At 51.2% G+C, this 13470-nt stretch overlaps 2 protein-coding genes across 3 annotated transcripts in view; one reads left to right on the top strand and one right to left on the bottom strand.

Moving 5' to 3' along the window:
* Positions 1-554: 554 nt before the first annotated feature.
* On the bottom strand, positions 555-9531 carry LOC117962703 (E3 ubiquitin-protein ligase synoviolin-like). 2 transcript variants are annotated; one of them, XM_059020142.1, is made up of 16 exons: positions 8907-9531; positions 7225-7382; positions 6976-7068; positions 6465-6617; positions 5752-5800; positions 4879-4982; positions 4591-4717; positions 4310-4409; positions 4108-4173; positions 3705-3821; positions 3311-3468; positions 3036-3170; positions 2782-2925; positions 2310-2496; positions 2036-2148; positions 555-1600 (listed from the first exon to the last, which is right to left on the bottom strand). In XM_059020142.1, exons 2-16 carry the CDS (start codon positions 7354-7356, stop codon positions 1431-1433), a joined length of 1848 nt encoding a protein of 615 aa, XP_058876125.1. In that variant the 5' UTR covers positions 7357-7382; positions 8907-9531; the 3' UTR covers positions 555-1430. The 2 variants fall into 2 exon arrangements, with proteins under 2 accessions (XP_058876125.1, XP_058876124.1); XM_059020141.1 differs by having other exon boundaries at positions 559-1600; positions 8863-9531.
* A 2116-nt stretch (positions 9532-11647) lies between these two features.
* LOC117968951 (ependymin-like) overlaps positions 11648-13470 on the top strand; it is a 4905-nt gene continuing 3082 nt past the window's right edge. The window contains exons 1-2 of the mRNA XM_059020143.1: positions 11648-11855; positions 12723-12757. Coding sequence (XP_058876126.1) covers positions 11780-11855; positions 12723-12757 — 111 coding nt within the window. The 5' untranslated portion in view covers positions 11648-11779. The remainder of the gene's footprint in view (positions 11856-12722; positions 12758-13470) is intronic.

Here is a 13470-nt window from a genome sequence, read left to right on the forward strand (position 1 = left end):
GAGGGACGGGATTCAGAGACCAGTCTGTTAGTAACGCTGCGGTGTAATCGCGAGGGACGGGATTTAGAGACCAGTCTGTTAGTAACGCTGCGGTGTAATCGCGAGGGACGGGATTCAGAGACCAGTCTGTTAGTAACGCTGCGGTGTAATCGCGAGGGACGGGATTCAGAGACCAGTCTGTTAGTAACGCTGCGGTGTAATCGCGAGGGACGGGATTCAGAGACCAGTCTGTTAGTAACGCTGCGCTGTAATCGCGAGGGACGGGATTCAGAGACCAGTCTGTTAGTAACGCTGCGGTGTAATCGCGAGGGACGGGATTCAGAGACCAGTCTATTAGTAACGCTGCGGTGTAATCGCGAGGGATGGGATTCAGAGACCAGTCTGTTAGTAACGCTGCGGTGTAATCGCGAGGGACGGGATTCAGAGACCAGTCTGTTAGTAACGCTGCGGTGTAATCGCGAGGGACGGGATTCAGAGACCAGTCTGTTAGTAACGCTGCGCTGTAATCGCGAGGGACGGGATTCAGAGACCAGTCTATTAGTAACGCTGCGGTGTAATCGCGAGGGACGGGATTCAGAGACCAGTCTGTTAGTAACGCTGCGCTGTAATCGCGAGGGACGGGATTCAGAGACCAGTCTATTAGTAACGCTGCGGTGTAATCGCGAGGGATGGGATTCAGAGACTATTCTGCATCTTGAAGACAATTCACTCGTTTGATTGAATGCAAGGTTTATTCTGCAGTATATACAGTTCCTTCTATTAAAACTTTTTATACAATATTTACAAATTAAATAAATCAGACCCCCCCCCCCCTTTCCACTTTCTTTAATTCAAACTAAACTCCAAAAAAAAAAAAAAAAAGTGTTCAAAATGCAAATTCAGAAATTAAATCACTCCCCCAAAAATATAGAACACAAAAATATCAACTGGGGGGGGGGGGGGGGGGGGGGGAGGTGATCCCACCTGCCCCAGACCCCTTGTAACATGAAGGGGGGGGGCAGACACACTCCCCTTTCCTCTCTCTCCTACTAATTCATATTCCTTACCCCCCCCTCCCTCACCCCCCCTCATATTTCTATCCCACCCTCGTCTTAACCTCCTTTCTCTCTCCCTCCTCCTCCCTCTATTTCTCTCTCCCCCTCAGCTCTCCTCTCCACAGTTTCCAGAGAGTGTTTTTCGAACCCTCAGTATATCAGAGTCTGTCTGATATTTCTTCTGAAGCCCCAGAGAGCCAAGTTCAGACTGGAACAAGCGGCTTTGAGATCCTGAACCCAAGAAACTGAAAAAAAAAACCCACATCTGTCTGCTTTACTGACTAAAAAAGTTTTATCTGTAGAATTGGGATTGAAAAGCTCTGAATTCGGGGTTGCCGGAGAGAGACAGAGAGAGTGAGAGTGAGAGCGAGAGTGAGGGCTGTTCTGCAGTAGGTGTCAGTGTTCAGCAGGGGGCGCCGTGGTCTCCAGTTTGCACAGTCGTCTCCTTCGCAGCTCGGCTGTGCTCGGCACCCCCTCCTCCTCCTCCCCTTCCTCCTCCTCCTCTCCCACAGTGGTGGAGTCGGGAGGAGGGGGGGAGAACCCCACAGCCCCTTCCAGCTCCCCGCCTGAGGAGACAGACACAGAAATAGCAAATAAAATATGAACCAACAAGAACCACTGTTATTAATACTAATCATCTGAAAACTGTCAGCTCTATTTAAACAGCATCCTCCTGTCTGAGTATATTACACTGGCCCTATCCCGGTATTCCTCCCCTCTCTAGCCCCCTCCTGTGGCCTGTCCTGGTATTCCTCCCCTCTCTAGCCCCCTCTTGGGGCTCATCCTGGTATTCCTCCCCCCTCTAGCCACCTCTTGGGGCTCATCCTGGTATTCCTCCCCTCTCTAGCCCCCTCCTGTGGCCTGTCCTGGTATTCCTCCCCTCTCTAGCCCCCTCTTGTGGCTCATCCTGGTATTCCTCCCCTCTCTAGCTCCCTCTTGTGGCTCATCCTGGTATTCCTCCCCCTCTAGCCCCCTCCTGTGGCCTGTCTGGTATGACTCACCGCTCTCCACGTGTGGGGTCTCTGCCGTGTTCCCGGAGGCTCCTGCAGGGGGCGATGTCTCGCGGTCAGACCCCTCGGCTGGGTCTGTGCTGGGGGGGGCAGGCCTGGGGGGGCTGAACAGCACAGAGACACGATCACAGGTTTGAAGACACACACAAAGACCAGGAATAAACAGAGACACATTCTCACGGAGACTGTGGCTGCTTCAGCTGCGAGGTCTTGCCACTGCCAGTGAATCTATACTGGTTACACTGGTCTGCCTGGTTTGTCGTACCCCATGCTGGCCAGCACGCTCAGGTACTGGTTGATCTGCAGCATGGCCGCGTCCAGCAGGGTGTGGATGTTCTGAAGAGTCTGCAGACGTGCCTCCAGGTTCCTGCGCTCGTGACCCTCCATCAACCTCAGCTCTGCCTCCGAGAGACCGGAGAAACCAGCAGGGGGCAGCGGCACGGAGGGCATCCCTGCACGGGGAGGGAGAGAGCAGGGTTAACACACGCGAGAGAGAGAGAGAGAGAGAGAGAGAGAGAGAGAGCAGGGTTAACACACGCGAGAGAGAGAGAGAGAGAGAGAGAGAGAGAGAGAGAGAGAGAGAGAGAGAGAGAGAGAGAGAGAGGAGAGGGAGAGGGAGAGCAGGGTTAACACACGCGAGAGAGAGAGAGAGAGAGAGAGAGAGAGAGAGAGACACACACACACACACACACACACACACACACACACACACACTCTCTCTCGTCGGCTGTACTCACCGAAGGGGGGAGGCGGCGGCATGCCCATCCAGGGGGCTGATGGGAAGGGAGGAGGGAAGGAGAAGGGGAATGCTGGGATAGCACCGCTGGGAGGAGCCTCCTGCCCAGTCTGGCCGGGCCGAGAGGTACTGGGACCAGCGGGAGCTGAGAGAGAGAGAGAGAGGAGTGTGAGAGAGACCTCTATTGCAATGCTGTGTCTCACCAGTGTGCGCGAGTGAGTGAGTGAGTGAGCGAGCCTCACTATAAATCCTCACCTGCTCCGGAAGGCTGGGTGGTCTCAGGGGGGGTCTGCGCTGCGTTGGGGGGCCCTGCAGGGGGGGCCGCGGCAGGGAACGGTCCCCAGAAAGGAAACATCCCAGGAGGGAAGGGAGGCATCATTCCCTGAGGCACTGCAGGACAGGAAACAGGGGCGCACCGTCACACGGAGCAGGAGGCAGGGACACACACAGAGCGGACGGGGCAGGGCTATTTCATGGGTGCTGTTTTGGGTTGGTATTTCGGGGTGCCGTGTTATTTTGGGGGTACTCACTGTTGGCTGGCGGGGGTGCCGGTTGGTGCTGGGGAGGGGGAGGGGCTGGCTGCTGCGCAGGGGGTGGAGCCTGCGTCTGATTGGGCAGCGCGGCACGAAGCACGTCCATCCGACACGTGGGGCAGGTCTGCTGGCGCTGGAACCAGGAACGCAGGCAACTGGGAGAGGAGAAAAACCAGTACAGTGAGAGAAACCAGTACAGTGAGAGAGAAACCAGTACAATGAGAGCGACAGATAGAAACCAGTACAATGAGAGAGAGACACAGAGAAACCAGTACAATGAGAGAAAGACAGAGAGAGAGACAGAGAGAAACCAGTACCAGTGAGAGAGAGAGAGGGGCGGAGACAGAGAGTGGGACGGGAGGGACGCTCCCCAGGTCTGCGCTCTCCTCACCTGCTGTGGAAGATGTGGTTGCAGGGCAGCCTCTTGGCTCCCGTCACCATCTCCTCCCTGCAGATGATGCACACGTTATCCGTGGCCTGCAGCTCCTCCGGCGTGGCGTCCGGGTACCTGGGGAGGACAGGGTTAAAAAAATTAAAATAAACTCCCGCCCCGAGCCCCGAGACTCCCGCCCCAAGCCCCGGGGGCCCGAGACTCCCGCCCCGAGCCCCGGGGGCCCGAGACTCCCGCCCCGAGCCCCGGGGGCCCGAGACTCCCGCCCCGAGCCCCGGGGGCCCCGAGACTCCCGCCCCGAGCCCCGGAGGCCCGAGACTCCCGCCCCGAGCCCCGGGGGCTCCGAGACTCCCGCCCCGAGCCCCGGGGGCTCCGAGACTCCCGCCCCGAGCCCGGTACTCACAGCGTGTTCATGTTGCGGATGGCTCTTCTTGACATGACCGCGTCCGTCACGGCTTTCTTGAACTGCCTGTGGAGACGGAACAGGGTTATATAGAGCCTTTGACAAAAGGGGACGCTCCAACAACGAGCGTTGAAGGCACTAGCCCAAACGCTGGGCTGCTCGCCTCAGGGCTGGGGTAGGGTTAGGGGAAGGGGTCTCTTACCTCATGGCCAGGTACATGGGCCGGATAGCGAAGAGAGGGAAGGTGTGCACCTTGATCATGATGGTCATGAAGGCCATGTAGAGAAGCACCTTGATGAACCCTGAAACACACAAGCGAGGCGGAGTGAGAGAGAAGCGAGGCGGAGCGAGAGACACACACACACACACACTGATACACTCACTCACGCACACACACACACACACACACACACACACACACACACCGCCCTCAGTGTACAGCATGTACACGGCCTCGCTCTCCCCGTGTGTATCTCTCTGTACCTGTGAACAGCTCAGTGTACAGCATGTACACGGCCTTGTTCTCCCACGGGTTGTCATTCTGCAGGTCGAGGGTATGCAGGAAGTATTTGATGAAGGTCGTCAGTACCATCGTCATCAGGATAGCATACTGGAGAGAGAGAGAGAGAGAGAGAGAGAGAGAGAGAGAGAGAGAGAGAGAGAGAGAGAGAGAGAGAGAGAGAACACACACACACAGAGATTAAAAACAGAGAGGTGAACACAGAGACACACACACACGGGGAGATGAAGACTCCACACTGAGCCTCGTACCTCGAACCCGAAGACGAGCTGCACCGAGGCTCCTCGAGTCATGATGCTGTGACAGGCGTGAGTCACAAACACAAAGTCCAGCGTGGCCAGCAGGGCCATCAGAGCTGGGGAGAGGGAGAGTCGTTTTTAGCTTGATCCTCACCTCACTTCCACACAGTCAGCCTTGAGGAGTCTTTTCAGAAGTGCTTTGCAGTGTAACAGTGAGAATGCTTTGACTCATAATGATCCCAGCAGATAAACAACAATAGGAGGGGAAAAAATAAATAAACAATAAACAGCACAGGATTGCAATTCAACATGAGAAGCACGCAGCTGAATATCCAGCGCAGTGTGGAATTGGGAATTGAAATTGAAGACCAGGACTTGCCCCCCCCCCCGCCCCCCCCGCCCCCCCCGCCCCGCACACAGCAGCGGCTCCTCCCGCCCTCGCACTGCGCATCACAGCGCTGCGTTCTCACAGCTGCTGTTTCACTGCGGAAATCTGGCTGTCGGGGGTGGGGGGGGGGCTGGGTGATTTTTAGCCTCTTCATGCAAAACCCCTTCCTGTGGTTTCAGACGGAGTTCAAATGATACAGCTGGAGGGAGGAGGGTTAGAGGGTGCAGACAGACAGGCAGACACACACAGACAGACAGACAGACAGACAGACAGGCAGACAGGCAGACACAGACAGACAGACAGACAGACACAGACAGACAGACAGACACAGACAGACAGACAGAATTCACCAGCCTCTCATTCCTGCCTTTCACCTTCCTCTGGAGGCCTGGGTTCCAATCAAGTACAAATAAGTAAATAATAATAATAATAATAATAATAATAATAATAATAATAATAATAATAATAATAATAATAATAGTTTGCTAATCACTCACTGACAACCCTGAAATGGAACAGGAAGGAGATGTTTGGGCTCCTCTCCATCTGAAACAAAAACAGAGAGACGATGAGACACACATTGCAGGCAGGAGCCCGTAGTGCTCCAAACCAGACTCTGGAAACGCACCCCCCCTGCGCTCACCCCTCACCCCCCTCCCTGCCCTCACCCACCACCCCCACCTGTCCTCACCCCTCACCACCCACCTGCCCTCACCCCTCACCCCTCACCACCCACCCCCCTGCCCTCACCCCCCACCCCCACCCTCACCCTCACGCCCTCACCCACCACCCCCACCTGTCCTCACCCCTCACCCCCCACCTGCCCTCACCCCTCACCCCTCACGCCCTCACCCACCACCCCCACCTGTCCTCACCCCTCACCACCCACCTGCCCTCACCCCTCACCACCCACCCCCCTGCCCTCACCCCCCACCTGCCCTCACCCCTCACCCCTCACCCCTCACCCCCCAGCCCTCAACCCCCACCCTGTTTTTCACTAGATGTTTTGCTGTAAATGTCCTGCTTTAACATTTCTATACAAAGAGTGTAACTGTTTATTGCATGCACTGGGAAACATGAACACCTCAAATCATCAAAATCAGTCCCATAGAATCTATTAAATGGGAATTCACAGCTTTACTCAGAGTCCTCTGGGTTCTAGGGTTCTAAGGCTCTAGGGTTCTAGGGCTCTTGGGTTCTCTGGACTCACAAAGTCGACGCGGTCCTCCGCCAGCCAGTGGAAGCACTTGAGGAAGAGGAGGAGGGTGAAGAGCCCCACGAAGCGAGGAGAGAAATCGTCCCTGAACACCGTGAAGGCAAGACAGGTCTCTGTCACTGCGTACCAGGAACGCTCAATCAGGTGCTGAGAGAGAGAGAAGAGAGAGAGAGAGAGCGACACACACGTCTCTGTCACTGCGTACCAGGAACGCTCAATCAGGTGCTGAGAGAGAGAGAGAGAGAGAGAGAGAGAAGAGAGAGAGAGAGAGAGACACACGTCTCTGTCACTGCGTACCAGGAACGCTCAATCAGGTGCTGAGAGAGAGAGAGAGAGAGAAGAGAGAGAGAGAGAGAGAGAGAGAGAGAGAGACACACGTCTCTGTCACTGTGTACCAGGAATGCTCAATCAGGTGCTGAGAGAGAGAGAGAGAGAGAGGCAGAGACACACACACACACACACACACAGACAGAATATGGTCCGAGCGCAGACCCAGCCCCCCTACCTCCATCTCAGCAGCGCGGAGCTGTCCGAAGAAGACTTTGCGCATGAACTTCCCAAGCAGGAAGACGAGCACAAAGGCCTGGATATACAGCACCTGAGAGAGAGAGAGAGAGAGAGAGATTATTATACAGGAGGGGGCGCTCTCACAGTGCAGTGTATACAGCTTATTGTACAGCAGGGGGCCCCGTAAACATTACAGCACAGAGGAGGGCACACGACGTAAAGAGAGCGCCCCCCTGTGGATACTCACTGCCATGCTGGGGCTGGACTTGGTGAGGTACACCACGGTGGGGTAGAACTGGTGCTTCAGGTAGTAGGCGTGGGCGACCACGGCTGTGGTGAGAGCCAGGCTCGTGGCTGTGACCACCATGGCTCGAACCATGGCACAGCAACGCACAAGGGGGAAAGCTGAGAGAGAGAGAGAGACGGGAGAGAGGGGGAGAGAGAAAGAGAGAGGGAGAGAGAGAGGGGGAGAGAGAGAGGGAGGGAGGGGAGAGAGAGAGGGGGGAGAGATGGAGAGAGAGAGAGAGAGAGAGAGAGAGAGAGAGAGAGAGAGACGCAGCGCATGAGTTCTACAGTTAGTCAACAGACAAGTGCAGCAGACTGAACGGAGGCTGTAACAGGGCACAGTTCAATGTTTTCCACAGGACAGTCACAGGCCTTAGTGTTTCCTATTCAATATCTTTAGGCATAGCAATTAGATTATAGGGAAGCCAGGGGTCTACGTGGAGGTAAGACAGTGCTGCTGTCATCAAAACCACGATTTCATTTCACACTGACACACACACACACAGACTCACACACTCACCCCTGTATTAAACGCACTCACATTTTTTTCTAGTTAACCAAGTTGTACAAAGTAAAGCTCTCCCCCCCCCCCCCCCCCCCCAAAAAAGAAAAAAAGCTATTTGGTTTCTCTAGTTTTGAGGTGCATTATATGACGTGCCTGCCGTGCACCAGACGCTAAATCTGCAGAGAGTGTGTGTGTGCGTTGAATTACTGTAAGAGAGACGGGAGATCAGCCATGCAGCTCAATCCACCTAAACTCCAGAGGCGTTTAACAAAACACTTTCTTTCCTTCCAACACTGTTGTTTCACGATTCACTGGAACGCAATCAAAGCGGATTATACGAGTTTGTCTCCTTTTTCTCGTGGAGTCGTTAAACCGAATAAATGAGGAGGCTGTGTGGTTCAGTGGTTAAATAAAGGGGGCTTGTAACCAGGAGGTCCCCGGTTCAAATCCCACCTCAGCCACTGACTCATTGTGTGACCCTGAGCAAGTCACTTCACCTCCTTGCGCTCCGTCTTTCGGGTGAGACGTATTTGTAAGTGACTCTGCAGCTGATGCATAGTTCACAGACCCCCTAGTCTCTGTAAGTCGCCTTGGATAAAGCCGTCTGCTAAATAAACTCATAATAAATGAACGCCACAGAGTTTGCCGGACACGCCTCAGCACGGCAGCGTTTCATTCGGGTCTCTTCGACAGTAACAATAATGGCGCACTTCGGCCAAGGCAGGCTGTGTGGCGGGTTCGTTAAATATGAGAGCTGTCTATATGTACTGAAATGGAAATAAAAACGCATCACTGACCGGCCGACATTTCCAATCTCTCCAGATAAACGCACTACAACAAATATTTCAAAAGATACAATCCTAATAATAACGACACTAACATGATGCCACATTACTGGTGTCGCGGTTTCCGTACATTTTAAACTTGATTTCACTGTATATAAGACTGCTGACGGATGTCTGGACGTCCTTGCCAGTACTGTTCACATGCTTAGCTATGCAGACTGGGCTGACTGCACAAAGCTATACTGGTGTTACTGGTCGGTGCTGCGCCGGTGCCGCACACATCACGCTCCGGAGTACAGACGGTACTTACCGATTTTCCAGCCCGCTGCAGGCCCCTCTCCCCGGTCAGCTCACCTCCTAGTCGTCCCTGGATCACTGGTAAACACACGTGTGACTGGTTCAGATGCTCCAGTCCCGTTAGTTTGTACTGGTTTCACTGGGTTTTCTCTCCCTTTCCGTCTTCCACCAGTTTATTTTCACGCCACAGATCCTGGAAGGACACCTCACTTCCGGTATGGGACGAACCAACGCTGCATACAAAATATGTATTAAATGAATCCTTACGTTTTTAACCTACGGCCTCAGTTTGAATATGGCTAAATAAAAACTGTTGTTTTTTTTCCTCTCGGTGTATAAAATGAATTCCCCGCTCTTCTCTGTTTGTTTGATGTTTTCATGAACCGCGCTCCCCTCTTTGCAATGAAAGCGCCGCTTGTCGGACTGTACCAACACGCAGCAGCCAGCCACGAATGCAAATGAAAACAGTTTTTAACGTTCGCTTCGGTTTCAACAGATTTCAGCGTTCTTGTTTTTTTTTTTTTATTCCTATATAAACACCTTCGCGTGGTTTATTTAACTTCAGATTTTCTGTTATCGCTTCTTTTATAATAAGTCGCATCGCCGTTACCCCTCTCCCACCCTGGCCTATTGTAAGTCAACGGGAGTCCGTGTCGGCCTCTGATTGGTGGGACGCTGCGCACCGAAATTCTGATACCGCAAAAAGAACAGCTTGACGCGGACCAATTGGAATAACGCATTTTAACACACCGGCCAATTAGATCTTGGCAACCACACCAGAGAACCAATCAGAATAAGAATCTCCTCCGATCGTGGCCAATCGGCACTTGTTGGTGTTGAACGACTGTGTTTAGCATCGTCTCCGGTCTTCAACGACAGCTGAAGCAGCCCGGATTAGAAACGGCGTCGTGTGCTTCCCTGAACTGCGCAGTATAATATATATCACGCAGTATATTATTATATATCACGCAGTATATTATATATCACGCAGTATATTATTATATATCACACAGAATATTATATATCACACAGTATATTATTATATATCACGCAGTATATTATTTACACATCACACGGGCACAGCGGGCTTATAGACAGAGTCTGAAAGCACGTTAAACTGCACACAACAACGAAGACAGAAAACACAAGCTTTTATATATATATATATATATATATATATATATATATATATATATATATATATATATATATTGAATAAAACAAATGACGTGTGCATTTTTCAGAAACTGTGGTTTTCCAGACACTATACTTAGAGAAGCTCAGTTAAGAGTATCGACAATAAACAGAATAGCAACAATCATATTCCCCTTGTTCTTACATATCATCCTATGACCAAAAAAGTACAGCACATCATACAAAGAGATTTGCGCATTCTTCAAGCATCCTTCTACAGCTCCTATTTTCAATAACCCTCCTCTAATGTCATACAGAAGAGACAAAAATCTAAGAGAGCTTCTGGATCACAGTAACACTCGACCCAATCTTAAGGGTACGTTTCCATGCAATAGGTCACGCTGTGCAACTTGTAAATACATTCACAGCAACACAGTAGTTAAGGGAGCAAAACCCTCATTTACTATCCCTGATACTTTTACTTGTATTAGTAAAGGAATAGGATATTGCATCGGCTGCATCAGATGTAACTGAAGCTATAGATCAGTGAAACAAAACGCCGCCTGGCTGATCGCTTCGTGGAGCATCTGAGAAGTATAGGAATGAACATCCTCTACCTGTCCTGTCGCCAGACATTTTAACAGAAACGAACACACGATAGAAGACATCACAATCTGAGGGATGGTTCAATGCTGTGGAACTAATGCTGTCAGGAAACGAAAGGAATGTGAACTTATTTTCAAACCAGGCACTTTGGAGCCATTTGGAATGAACATTCTATTCTGAGGTCATCGTCATCGTCATCATCATCATCATCATCATCATCATCGTCATCATCATCATCATCATCATTCTGGAATTTTGTTTATAAGACGACTTGTTTGTTTTTTATCAGCTTCTTAAAGCACTGTTTTGTATTTTCAGCCGATGAAGGACTTGTAGTCCGAAACATCCTGATAATTGATTTGTAATCAATTATTCTACCTTTTTAAGAACCTGAAATATCCTTTTCTCTTTTTTCTTTTTTCTTATTGATCATTTTGGTACACAGCAGTTTTCCTTTTTCTCAAACTCTACATAAATATATATATATATATATATATATATATATATATATATATATATATATATATATATATATACATGTATTAACAGTGTGTTTATTTCACTTCTGTAAAATCGATTCATTGTGGTTTATGAAGTATGAGTGTGTGTGTGTGTGTGTCTGTGTGTGTGTGTGTGTGTGTGTGTGTGTCTGTGTGTGTGTGTGTGTGTGTGTGTGTGTGTGTGTGTGTGTGTCTGTGTGTGTGTGTGTGTGTGTGTGTGTGTGTCTGTCTGTGTGTGTGTGTGTGTGTCTGTGTGTGTGTGTGTGTGTGTGTGTGTGTGTGTGTGTCTGTCTGTGTGTGTGCGTGTTTGCTGGTTCAGTGCAGTGCAGTGCAGTGGGAGCTGCTGGTTCAGTGCAGTGCAGTGGGAGCTGCTGGTTCAGTGCAGTGCACAGCCTGTGTCTGCGATACCCGCCTCCCTGCTTGTAAACGAGATTCAAGGGGTTCAATCTAGATTCAATCTAATTGCTCAAGGGGTCTTTGACCCCTGAGGAATTTGAACCCGTCTCTCGCCTCTGTCACCTGATTCAGCTTGTATAATAACAGCCTGGCTCCGATCCAGGAGAGACGCACTGCCCCTCTGCCTCCCTCTGTGAGTGCGTGTGTGGGAGTGTTTCAGTCCCCGTGGGTGCGTGTTTCAGATCTTCTGCCTGTTGCTCTGTGTCTCCAGTCTGTGTTTGTGAAGCCGTCGCGATGAAGTCCCTCCTGTTCCCGGCTCTCTGGCTCTCTCTCTGCCTGACAGCTCTGGGACAGAAGCCCCGACCCTGCGGTAAGGCGTGTTTAGAGTTTGTCAATAACATTGAATGCAGAGCCGCGATCACTTCAACGAGCGCAGCGCTGCCTGTGATCGCGGGGTTATCTTTACAAAGCCTGTCTCTTTCAGCGGCGGCTTCCTAATGTTTCTCAGGAGCTCTGGATTGGAGTGTACGGGTTCCGGCTCCGTCTCTGTTTCGATGCAATCGGATCACAGAGCGGCGCGGTGATTAATGCAGCCACAGAGAGTTGCGTTCAAGGGGCGCGCAGGTTAATTCAGCTCCCCTCGCTATTTGAAGAGGGATAGAAACGGGAGGAATACAGAGCAGACGCGTTCATCTACAAACACACACACACACACAGCCGCGCCCCCGTTAAAGGTGAAGCAGCTTCCATGGTAAACATGTATTCCTCGGTTAGAAAGACCTTTGTACTTTGAGTGTTAAACCCCGCGACTTCACGCACTCACACGCCAATCTAAACACTAGCAGAAAGTCCCGCTTCCGGTTTTGTTGGCGATTTAGAGAAGCAGCAGCACGGGACTGGAAAGTCCCGGCTGTGGAAGCAGCGCTTCCTCGTTTCAAACCCGCGCAGGTTTTGGCAGCTTGTTGAAATGCAGAAGGAGGCTGAGAGCAGTGAAGGGTAATCTGATTACTCGGGGGCAGTTTTACAGGAGTGGGTTACACAGAGCTGAGGTTTCTAATGAATACTGACTGCACGGTGACACGAGACATCCTGAGACATGTCTTTGCATCATTTCGATGGAAATGACGTCACATTAAATCTATCCTTACTGTTTAATTATTCCTAAGATACTGTACAGTATAAAGCACTGTCTACAATGTGAGGTTGTTAAAGCAGATTCCCTCCCGTCTCTCTACAGAATCTCCGGCTCTCCTGGAAGGAAGAATCTTCTCTGTGAGTATCTCACTCTGCACTTCTGAGCTCTGCTATTCACACTGTCACCACATGAGGGCACTCTCTCAACACGCTGGATCTGAGCTCTGCTATTCACACTGTCACCACACGAGGGCACTCTCTCAATACGCTGAATCTGAGCTCTGAGCTCTGCTACTCACACTGTCACCACACGAGGGCACACTCTCAATACGCTGAATCTGAGCTCTGCTATTCACACTGTCACCACACGAGGGCACTCTCTCAATACACTGAATCTGAGCTCTGAGCTCTGCTATTCACACTGTCACCACACGACGGCACTCTCTCAATACGCTGAACCTGAGCTCTGAGCTCTGCCACTCACACTGCCACCACACGACGGCACTCTCTCAATACACTGAATCTGAGCTCTGCTATTCACACTGTCACCACATGAGGGCACTCTCTCAATACGCTGAACCTGAGCTCTGAGCTCTGCCACTCACACTGCCACCACACGACGGCACTCTCTCAATACACTGAATCTGAGCTCTGCTATTCACACTGTCACCACACGAGGGCACTCTCTCAATACACTGAATCTGAGCTCTGAGCTCTGCTATTCACACTGTCACCACACGACGGCACTCTCTCAATACGCTGAACCTGAGCTCTGCTATTCACACTGCCACCACACAAGGGCACTCTCTCAATACACTGAATCTGAGCTCTGCTATTCACACTGTCACCAC

Source organism: Acipenser ruthenus, unplaced genomic scaffold, assembly GCF_902713425.1.
Source record: "Acipenser ruthenus unplaced genomic scaffold, fAciRut3.2 maternal haplotype, whole genome shotgun sequence".
Classification (NCBI taxonomy): Eukaryota; Metazoa; Chordata; class Actinopteri; order Acipenseriformes; family Acipenseridae; genus Acipenser; species Acipenser ruthenus.